A 12,299-nucleotide genomic window follows, 5' to 3' on the forward strand; every position below is an offset into this window, starting at 1 on the left:
TTCTAGTTAATTTGTCCAGAAAAGGTCTCTGAAGACTTACGTTACTATGGGGCTAAGTACACATTCTAACAGCCTTTTAAATAGTAATCAGGAAAAAACTAAGAAGAGCACAGTGTGGCTTTTGTGTTAGCAATTTTTTCCTTTTCTTTAAAATTCACTTTTTAGACTTTTGAAGAACAGAAATTTTAGAATGTTAGTCCTTCAATTTGATAGTTGTAGAGAAAAATTCTTTCTCCATATTCATCGGTGTGAATAAATACTGTTATACTTTAAATAAAAGCAAGTTTATGAAATTTTAAATTTGAATTCAAATCTTTTTGTATTTATTTAGAATAAAATATTTTAAGATATGCAGATTTGGGAGATTATAAGACAGCCCTAAATATCATGTAACCTGGTTGTGTATATTTATATCCCCTTCTATTAAATTTCCCCCAAAAGTTCTATGCTGTGTTCTTAGAATTTAGTAAAGGAGGATATTGTATACAATGTATGAAAATCTATTTGAAGTTAAACATTATAAACATTATACTCGCACTTTATATCTTCGGTTTAATCAGAATAATCTCTACAGGTTTATGTGCCCTCACTACCACACTTTAATTTTGTCTGCTTGACTTTCTGAATTTATTGCAGATCTCACAACTCGATGCATATAATCAAACAAACTTAATGCTGAGGCCATTATCTAGGCACAAACTCTCTTCCTTAGTAATTAATTAGAAATTAATCCCAGCCCAGACTTGTCCTACATTAGTCTAGAAGATTTCTGAGAACCAATACTAGGGAAAGTATTATCAGAATACAAGACTACTTGGTGACTGCTGGAGAAATATTATGCTCATATAATTAAAAACCCCAGTGTCTCACCTACATGTCAAGGTTCACCGTGGTTTACGGAGCTGTATGTTTTTAGTATCTCCCTATAAACTGGTTCAGTATCATAAAGATTTACCTTGAAGATAATATGTTGTGTGTCATACTGCTAAAGCCTGTAACTGCCAGAAAAACTGGTCTGGTAGGGTTTGTCTCAGGTCTATAAAAAGATTGCAGATATAAAATCTATCATGGCTCAATAACATGAAAAAAGATCATGGCACATGTTGCACTTTATTTCTAGAATAGAAAATTTGGATCTAAAATTATATGATTTGCTTTTGTCTGAGTGTCATTTTGCACTTCATTATTGACTTCCTTTATCTGTGGAATACCATAGTTAATTGTTTTAGTCTTGAATTCAGCATATTTGATGGACTTTAACCCTCACAGCCTCCCTTCCCACACTGCATATCTGTTTCTACATGGGTTTGTAAGTACTTAACCATCTAAAACCAAACTTCAGCTTCTTCAGTAGAAGTTTTCTAACAGAATTGAGAGTATTCTGTGTTTCTGCTCTTCAAACAATAGTAACAAGTAATATTGAACAAGAAGGCAGTCGGAGGGAGCAGTGCCCCTGTTCAAAATTTCATTTTGGACATTTTTTTTTGTGTGTGTGTTTGGTGCTGGGGATTGAACCCAGGTCCTTATGCAGGCAAGGCAAGCACTCTACCAACTGAGTTATATCCCCAGCCCTCATTTTGGACATTTTAATGCTCAAGAAATGGAAGAAAATTTAAAATGAAGAAAATTAATAAGAGGGATTTGTATTTAGAATTATTACTAGATTTTCAAATTTAACAATAACTAAATTTCAGTATTTTATTAGTATAGATTTTCAGTGCGATGAATTACACTGTCTTAAGGATAAATGATTATTTAGTTTCAGATGCCAGAGCCTCTCTATCACAGAGTGCCAGTTTATAACTTCAGTAACAGCAACTCCAAAACTATGCATAACATGGTTTAATTTTCTTCAACCATAGACTTTATAGATAATCACCATCATGACTATGTATAATTTTATTGTCTCAGAATGGGATATAGGTTAGTAAGAAAGGATCCTATCCACCACTCTCACTCCATTGTTTTTTGGGGAGGGTGGGAGGCTGGAGGTAGAAGTAAACAGGAGAAAGGTGGCCACACAGAATAGGATCCAGGGGCTCATATTTATCAGGACTGTTTCCCAGAGTCCTTCAGTACCAAATGGAGGTAAGTTTTCCTAGTGACATCCTCCACTGTCTTAATTTTGTGCTTTCTTGCAGCTCTTAATTAATTAGGTCTTGTGTTACTATCAGAAAAATAAGTGTGAGTAGTCATCACCCTAACAGGGAAAGATAGCCAACTTTCTTTGTTCTTAGGCCAAACGTACCAAACCAAGAAGCAGAGTTAAAGCAATCTAATGTCCTAGAAAGACCAGTTGTACACAGGCTGCCCTCTGACTAATGGTATTTTAGCACACATAAGAGTTTTTGTTGGATGATCATAATTAGAGATCTGTTTCCATCCAGTTATCCTGAATTGTGAAGGTCAAAGTATAATTAATTCCAGTGGATAATTCAAAATTTAATATTGCTAATTGATGTGAATAAAATAAGAATCTACCTTTTTCTACTATTAAGAAGTCCATTTCAATATGGCAGACTACTCCTGCAGTTTTTTCAATGTTTTAGCTGTATTTGTGCTAAAAAATTGTGACTTCTTTCTTTGGGGGAATGTTGCTATGAACTCATGGATTTTTATTTGTTTGATGTTTTATAATTAAATATATTTATTCTTTATGATGATTGAATCATCCCAAGTCTGACCAGGGACGATTGACTTGCCTTGACTCTTTGGCATGGTACACTAGTAACCATGGTCACCTTGCTTTCTGTCACAATAAGGTTTCCCATTCACCTCTTGTGCTTTGCCTGCTGCCGAAGTGGAGTTAGGCATTTCTCCTAGTAGTCTGGGTTCATTTTAGTCAGGAATGACTTAGAAACCCAGATCTGAGACATCTGTCTCAGATATGTCATTGTTGCTAAGCCTTGTCAATGGATAGAGTTCAGAGGAAATGTGTGAGCTTTCATTTTGAATTCATATTGACATTTCCAAGTCAAGTTAATATTAGAGAGTTTTGTTCACCTTCCTTGATTTTATTATTCTTTCTCTCTTTATCTTCAATATAGTATTTATCATCCCCACTCTCTCACACATTAGAACATCTTTTCTAATAATAATTTGTGGTTTATTTTGTGTGTGTATTTTTTTTGTTTTATAATTGCACTCAATAGTGAATTAGTTGAATGAAGTTAAATATGACTGTGCTTCTTTTCTCATTAGACTATATCCCATAAGCGTGTAGTCAATTGACTACATACATGTATTTAAGATATTTTATCTCTGTTGACTATGCTTTTGGTTTGATATTATCAGGTACATATTTTCAATATTAGAATTTGCTTTTTTAAAGTTTTTAATTTATCTTTGAACATGTAGTAGGAGCACTGATATAATTCAAAAGCCAGACTATTAAACACACACACACTCACTCAGCAAAATCTTGCTGCACCTTCCATTTTTTTCCCTACCATACATTTTACCCTTTATATTAGTTTCTTTTGCAAAAATTAGCTCTTAGGTGTATACATACATGTGTGTAAAATTGTGTGTGTTTGGTATATGTACTCCTCATCCTTTTATATGTTAAATTTACTTTTATCTATTTTTCTTTTTGGACTTAATGTATCCTGAAGATTATTCCATATCACAGTATAGATCCTGTTTTAAAACATAATGAGAAGCAAAAGGATATCAGTAATCCTCTATGTGAATGTGTTATACTTTATTCATATATAATAATAATTAATTAATTAATATACTAATTAGTATACTTTTGGGCTTCTAATGCAAATATGGGGTTATTTTTAAAGTAACTGTTTTAACTATTTGGTGTGTTCTTATTGCATAAAATCCAAACTCTCTGTACACCCTCCTGGAGTCTGTAGAAAAGATACTTCTGTCTGCAAATAGTGTTTCCCATGAGATAAAAAGAAAAGAAATGGATGGCGAATGTCTGATCTGACCTCTACTTATAGAGCTAGTAGCCATTCTAAGCCGTAAGTTATGGTTGGTGCACAGCGTTCCCTCAGAGTCTTCATCTAGTCAGGAGATTTAAGCTTTGGATTACTCAGCAATCTATAGTAGGCTTACATAAGACTCCAGTAACCATTCGCAAATTGAATAGAAGGATTGAGGCCACCTGGCATACTCTTTAATCCTGCAGTTGATCTCTGAGCTCATGGTATTTGCTGTGGGTTGACTTATCTATTTTCCCTATAGGCTGCATTTATCAGTAAAAGTGATTTTTCGCAAAAATTGTTTGCTTTCAATTCTTGTACTATTGTTTTTCTATTATATTAATCATTGCAAATATTTTTTTCCAAATATTAACTTGCTTATTTCTTTTCTTGATCTACAAAGGACTTAAGGTGATACATTTAGTGTACTGTAGAAATTGACCATCTTTACACTCTATCAAGTCTTAATTATTATGAAGATCTCCAAAGCAATATATATTATGTAAAACTCAGGTCCTTCTTGGAATTCTGTCACATCTTTAAATGTGCACAGGAAAATGGCTGATTTACTAAACTTGATTGAAAGATCATGGATTGTAACACTTAAGTTTGTTCACAGTCCCATCAAATAAGACCACAGGCTGGTGAGAAAAAAGTGCAAAACTATGAAGTTTTTAATAACACATCTGTGAACTAAAATGCTGAAATTTTCCTGCAAGTTATGAAGTGTATATATAATAGATTGTTTTGTAGCCAGCATATGAAGATGTATGTTTCTTTTCACACTATGAAAATATAATTTCTTAATAGGATCCCAATCTTGTGATTGTGCATCATGTGGAGTTTCACTGATGATGTGTTCATATATGAACGTGGGAAAGTTATGTCTAACTCATTTTACTGTCTTTCCTATTCCCATCACCACTTCCCTTCCCTTTATTCCCCTTTGTCTAATCCACATCATGTATGACCACAAGAATGGGATCCTAATTAGAATAAGTTATATTCCATGTATGTATAATATGTCAAAGTACACTCTATTGTCATGTATATCTAAATGGAACAAATTAAAAATTTTTTAAAAAAGAAAGTGTAATTTCTTGCCACTACTAAAATATTTTCTCTTTATTATTATTTTTTAGTATCTAAAAAACACGGCAAGCTCATTACTTTCTTACGAACATTCATGAAGTCTCGTCCAACAAAACAGAAGCTAAAGCAGCGAGGGATTTTGAAAGAGCGGGTGTTTGGTTGTGATCTCGGGGAGCACCTTCTGAATTCTGGCTTTGAAGGTAAAAATAAAGTCTATAAGCTCATAATATTAGTTCCTGAATTCTCCATATTGGTTTCTTACAACCAGTTACAGAATATATTAGGCAAGTGGTGTGTGTGTGTTTATTTTGGTTCAACAGTGAGTACTGAGCTTTCTCAGGGACTTTTCTCAGTTTGGGGTAAGAGTGGAGAAGTTCAAACATTCACCTTGGCATTAGTGGGGCTTGTGATCTGCTTTGGAAGAATGTTATTTGCACAAAAAGGACACAGCAACATTGGCACTTTGCATTTTTCTTGTGTCTGTCCAGATGGCTTTATTAGCCAGTTTTCCTGCTCATTTGGTTTAAAAAAAAAAAAAAAATCTTGATTTTCTTTGTAGAAAAAACAGGCATATTTTTGAGACTATAAAATATCAAAACCAGCCTTCCAACTTTGATACCTAAAGATTTATATTCTTTTCTCTATAAATTAAATTCTGAATTAAGACTTTAGTTGAGTGAATGAATGAAGGAGATGAATGAATAGGAGGGGAGGAAAAAAAAGGGGAGTTTTCTTTGGATATTTTAAAATAGCATTCTCTTGCATTATCCTTTTTAGTCAGCATATTAAGGAAATATTTGCCTGTGCTGTTGATGAGTACCAGAAATAGATTATTTGTGAGATTCTTAACCATTATGAGACGGACCACTATGGAAAGTAATGTGGTAAATACCTTTAGTAATATCAATTCCAAATTAAATTCTTATTCACTTTTTAAAGAATTCTAGTGAACTTAGAAGAATTTAATACAAAACTATACCATATTTTGTGAGAGAATTGACAAAATATTATCTTACACAGATCTTATTCACATATTAATGTCAACTTAATATAGTTCTTTAAAAAACAAAAAGACAAAAAACCCTGATGATTATTTTTGTAAATGTCAAAATGCACATGAGAAAATCAACCAGTGAGACTATCAGAGAACAATTGTGGGGGGAAAAATCAGAAAATATGTAAGACATTGAGCTTTACTAGATACTAAAACAGCATTCAAAACTAGAAGAAGGAGTTTTGTGAAGAGAATGAAATATAAGAATGAAAAATAGCTGAGAATGTTTAGAAATAATTACTACTATAGGTAAAAAATCCATTATGATGAAGAATGGTTTTAGAACTGTGTTATAAAGAAGGGTAATTTATAATAACATATTAAAATAATAATAATATATCTGAAAAATTAATTCCTATATTAAGTCACTGAAAAAAGAAAACCTCCAAATGTTTAAGAGAGTTAACTACTTTAAATGTATGGAATTGCCAATGTGAATTGATTTTGTTTTGAGGTTAAAAAAGAAAAAAAAATTTCTCAGAATTAAACAAAAAAATAAGGGAAGAAGGGGCTTCAAACATATGTATATGTTTTTCAAGTAATGAAAAACACAAATGTAGAAGAAAGGCACCATGAATTAGGAAAAATAACTGTTTTATGGATATGATGTAATGCTGTTATCATAATGTGTGAAAATATCATTAGGTTTTTAATTTTATTTATTTATTTTTTAAATTTGTTTTACTTAGTTACACATGACAGTACAGTGATCTTGACATATCATATATTTGAATCAAATGGGATATAATATCTCATTTTTCTGAATATACAGGTTCCAGAATCGCATTGGTCATCCCTGAGTAAAAGAAAAACAGCATATGCCTATCATAGGGTGATAGAAAGTAAACAAAAGACAGAAGCATGTCTACTCTCATTTGTAATCACAGAAATGTTCTTAAGCAATTTTGAAACACCATTTTACATTGATAAATATTTTTTAAATAGCAGAGCTGTTTTTTTCTTAATTGTGATATTTAGGGCCATTAAAGATAGCAATGACTTTTGTCAATGCATAAAAATTATTGGCTTCAAGTAGCTCTAAATTAATACAACCTTTTTTGGTGGCATTTCATAGCAAGAAACATAACGGATTTTACAATTTTCCTTTCATATAGCAATTCTACTCCTTAGGGATTTATCCTAGTGTAAATAATTAAACATTATATAACATTATAAATGAAAGCAAAAAAATGTTGAATACCCAATCTTGGAGGAAATTTTTCTACAAATTGTGAAGTCATTAAAAATTATAAATTTTAATAGTGTAGAAAAATGAAAATGTTATGTAGATTAAAAAACTTCAAACTATAATAATTAGGGATTATATAAAATGTTAAAGTATTAGAGTCAGAGAATATCTTTGTGATTTTTTTTCCCTAATTCTCCTTTTCAATTAAAAGAGGGGGGAAAAAAGCTAGAATAAATTAGAAATGAATTAAATAGTCTTGGAAGATAAAATTTCCTGCTCATGGCCTGTCCAATAGAGAAAGTCTATTATTAGAAAAGAAAAAAATTTTACACTAGTATATAATTGAACTTTGTTAAATGTGAAGAGGCAGGAACTATGAAGACTGAAGTAAGATATATTCTAGTTGGCATATTAAAATAATTTCCTATTTCACCAAGGGTGATGAAAAATAAAGAATAAATATTCATATGAAATATTCATGTAATATCCAAATGAGGTCTAAATTAGCAGGAAAAGAGAAACCTTTGAAGTGTATTAACTAAAATTTTAATTAGGAAAGAAATTGGTTTTTCATATCAGAATTATTTAACTGTGATTTAATAAGTATGTGAGGAATTATCTCAACATTTTGAGATTTCACATATATTGTATATAATCTATACCTATAGTCTCATTGTGTGTATACTTGCGCGCACGTGCGCGCACACACACACACACACACACAGGCTTTTTTGGGGGTGGGTGGGTACCAGGGACTGAACTCAGGGACACTCAACCACTGAGCCACATCCCCAGCCCTATTTTGTATTTTATTTAGAGATAGGGTCTTACTGAGTTGTTTAGCACCTCACTTTTGCTGAGTCTGGCTTTGAACTTGTGATCCTACTTCCTCAGACTTCTGAGCTGCCGGGATTATAGGCATGCGCTACTATGCCTGGCACATAGAAACTATTTTAACATTTAAAAATAACTGGAATTGAATATGTATTATGTATAGTATTTTAAACTCTGGGAAGAATAATATATATTACATACATTTTATATGTATAAATGTATAATCATATAATGTATATAATCATTCTCAAAATTGTTGTTTTAATTTAGACTTTAAAATATAGTCAAGTGCTGCATACTGGCATTTTGACCAGTGATGGACCACATACATAACAGTGGTTTCATAAGATTATGATGCAGCTAAAAAATTCCTATCACCTAGTAGTGATGTGTAGACTTCCAAAAGTTTAACTAATGTCTGGGAAGGTAACTCGGTAGTAAGGTACTTCCTTAACATGCACAAAGCCTAGGTTCAATCCCCAGCACCACCAAAACAAAACAAAACTTCTGGTGCAACATGTTACTCATGTGGTTTTGGTGATGCTGATATAAACAAACCTACTGTGCTGACAATTGTATAAAAATATAGTACATACAGTTATAATTATATGTACATAATAATGATAATAAATGACTGTTACTGGTTTATGTATTTATTATACTATACTTTTATTATCACTTTAAAGTGTGCTCCTTCTATTTATTTAAAAAAAATGTTTACTGTAAGACAGTGTGCCTTGTTGTGTGTTATGCCAGCATATGCATCTCACATTGACTTTGTCTTTTGATTGTATCATTTTCTCTTATGCTTGATGTAATCTCATGTTGTTTTGTTTATCATGTTTCCTAAGTGTACAGTAGCCACTGCTAATGACAGTAAGAGGCTACATTGATTCATCTGGAAAAAGATTGAGTGATTAAGGACTATGAAGTTGATAACATCAGTGATACATTGCTTACCAGTTAGGTATATCCCATCCTACCATAGCTGCCATCTTGAAGAACAAGAACAAATTGATGGAATCTGCTTCAGTGATGGGAAAGGGACTAAGAAAAATTCAAGAATGGCCTGTATCAAATATGAAGAAACTTCTAGTGCCCTAGATTGAAGACCAGGCACACAGAAGTATATCCCTTTTAGCACCATGACAGTCATGGCCCAAGCAGTTTGTTTGCAATGTTGAAGGAAAAGATTGGACCCCACTACGATGTTGAACTAACTGGTACCTCTGGGTAGTTTGAACAGATCATGTCTTACATAATATGAAAGTGGCACATCTGTGAATGCTGATGTTAAAGCAGCTGAAGAATTTTTGGAGATCCTAGATAAGCTGATTATAGAGGAAAACTGCTTGCCAGAGCAAGTCTTCAATATAGAAGAAACTTCAATATTCTGGAAACCATGCCTGAAGGACTTTCATCCATGAGAAGGCCAAGTCAGTGCCAGGTTTCAAGGCTTGTTAAGAATGGGACAACAGTTGTATTTAGGGGTGGTGTTGCAGGCTATGAATTGGAAGCCTTTTTGATCTGTCACAGCAGTATGCCCCCGGCTTTCAAGCATGTCAGCAAGCACACACTCCAGCATGCTTCAGGAGCAAAAAGATGTCATGCATTGTCCAGATGGCCTCGGGAAGTGCTATGTCAGGAAAGTACAGAAGCACTATATGGATAATCACATACCTTTCAAAATGTTACTTATTGTTGGTAGTGCTCCAGCAATTCTCTTTTATTGCTGACCTTCATCCTAATATCAAAGTGATGATTTTTGCTCTAAATGCCACCTCTTTGATCCAACAAGTGGATCAAGGAGTTATAGCAGCTTTCAAGGTCTACTACCTGTGGAAGACCTTGGGCCAGGTTATTGCTGCAACTGAGGAAGACACTGATGCTGTTCTGGAAAGATTATAGCTTATATGACTGTATCAAGACCTTATTTGGGGTTGAGGTGATGTCAGTAAGGAGTGTAAAAATGGCACCTGGAAGAAGACACTCAAAAAGTTTATCCTGACTCCAAAGAATTTGACAAGGATGAGGAGTTGCAAAAATCAACAAGGCTGTGGTTGAGATAGGAAACACCTTTCTTTAGGAATGAATGAGGATGATGTTGAAGAGCTCCTAGAGGTGATTCCTGAGGAATTGACAATCAATGAGGAGTTGTTGGAACTGGATCAGGTATGCACAGCTGTAGAAGAGGCAAGAGAGAAGGAAATTGCAGAGCGCCCAAGAAAATTCACAATGAAGGATTTAGAAGAAGTGTTTGCCGATTCCTTATAAAGATTGAATCCATGGACCCCAGTAAAAGTTTTTTATTAACAAAGAGGAGTGTCACATGCATTATCTACTTATGAGCAAAACTATGATGGGGGGGAAAATCCAAGGAAATAACATGAACATATTTCTGAAAAAATGATGCCTGCTCAAGAAGAGCTCCAAGAAGGTCCTTCCAGAGGGATTCCAGAAGGCCTCAATATCATAGGAGATGATGACTCCATGAGTGATGTTGTTCTAGAACACCTTCTAGTGGGACACGATGGGGAAGTGGAGGATAGTTATGTTGATAATCCTGACCCTTTGGAGGCCTAACCTAGGCTACTGTATGTGTTTATGTCTTTATTTTTAACAAGAAAGTTTAAAAACTGAAAAATATGTGAAAGTAAAAAATTTTAGATAGAAAAAACTTTAAGGATATAAAGAGAAATATTTTACAGAGTTGTGCAATGTATTATGTTTTTAGCTAAGTGTTACTGTACAATTGAGAAAATTTCAAAAATTTAAAGTTTATAGAGTAAAAAGTTACTTTAATCTAAGGTTAATTTATTAGTAAAGAAAGAAAATTTATTTTTTTAAATAACAGGTACAGTATATATAGTCTTCAGTAGTGTACTGTAGTGCTTGTAGCCTTCACATTCACCCCACTCACTCACTGACTCACCCAGAGCAATTTTTAGTATTGTAAGCTCCATGCATGTAAGTGTCCTCTAATAGGTGCACATTTTATACCATATTTTAACCTTTTTTTGTGCAGACACATAAGTATTCACCTTTGTGCTACAATTGCCTATGGTATTCAGTGTGGTAATATGCTGGACAACTTTATAGCCAAGGAGTGCTAGGCTATATTATATAGCTAAGGTGTGTAGTAAGCTGTTCCATCTAGATCTGTATATTAGGTATACTCTATTGTTAGCAAAAAAAAAAAAGGAAATCACCTAACTTTGCATTTCTCAAAATGTGCCCTTATTGTTAGGCTACAAATGACTTGTGATGTCTTTACCCTAAACAAGATGGACTTTTCATCAGATTTTTCTGAAAAGGAAGCACATTCAGAATAATGATTTTTCTAAAGTGACTCATTCTCTGAATTGTGTTCCTAGTGAATGATTATAGTGAGATGACCTTGTTACACTTTCTAAAGTTTTGAGCACCTCCCAGTTCGAGCAAGAGACAAACCTGACCTGTTTCTTCTACATAAGATGTTTTAAGAAGTTGAGTGTGGTGGCACATGCGTGTAATCCCAGCAGTTCAGGAGGCTGAGACAGGAGAATAGAGAGTTCAAAGCCATCCTCAACAAGGGTGAGGCACTAAGCAACTCAGTGAGACCCTGTCTCTAACTAAAATAGCCTGGGGATGTGGCTGGGGATGTGGCTCAGTGGTTGAGTGTTCCTGAGTTCAATCCCCAGTACCAAAAAAATAAATAAAATAAAATAAAAGATGTTTTAAGAAATCACCTACAAGCCTGACAAGGCAGTTCTCTTTTTATTCATTAGTTTGTGGTACCTGGTGCCAGTGTTCACTCAGAATGATCTCACAGAGTTTCACCTGTCACAATGTTTATAATCGAACTGATTAAAGATTTTATATCACAGTTACCTATAAAACCAATTTTCTAAAAAAATTTTGCCCACAGAGTATTTTTATGTGTAGATTACATTAATTTGCCTTCTGCATGGGGCATTCTTAATTATAGAATCAAAATGGTTTTTTGTTACATTGATTTTTTTGGTATCTTTTGCTGTTATACAACCTTGCATAGGTGAGATCATTAATATGAGCCCATATTTTCCAAGTTATTCTGCCATGCTCACTAACTTTTAGAGATTAATTCAGCAAATTTGAGTTGGACCTTAGAAATTTTATGTATGTTTCCACTCTTTTTTTAAATTTTTATTGTTGGTTGTTCAAAACATTACAT

At 33.4% G+C, this 12,299-nt stretch overlaps 1 protein-coding gene across 2 annotated transcripts in view; it reads left to right on the plus strand.

The window, feature by feature from the left end:
* The window catches only part of Arhgap32 (Rho GTPase activating protein 32), a 285,153-nt gene that overhangs the window by 246,605 nt on the left and 26,249 nt on the right, over positions 1-12,299 (plus strand). For both annotated transcript variants that reach the window (XM_076846177.2, XM_076846178.2), the window contains one exon: positions 5,081-5,230. In XM_076846177.2, the coding sequence (XP_076702292.1) occupies positions 5,081-5,230 (150 nt within the window). The remainder of the gene's footprint in view (positions 1-5,080; positions 5,231-12,299) is intronic.

Source organism: Callospermophilus lateralis, chromosome 2 (genome assembly GCF_048772815.1).
Source record: "Callospermophilus lateralis isolate mCalLat2 chromosome 2, mCalLat2.hap1, whole genome shotgun sequence".
Classification (NCBI taxonomy): Eukaryota; Metazoa; Chordata; class Mammalia; order Rodentia; family Sciuridae; genus Callospermophilus; species Callospermophilus lateralis.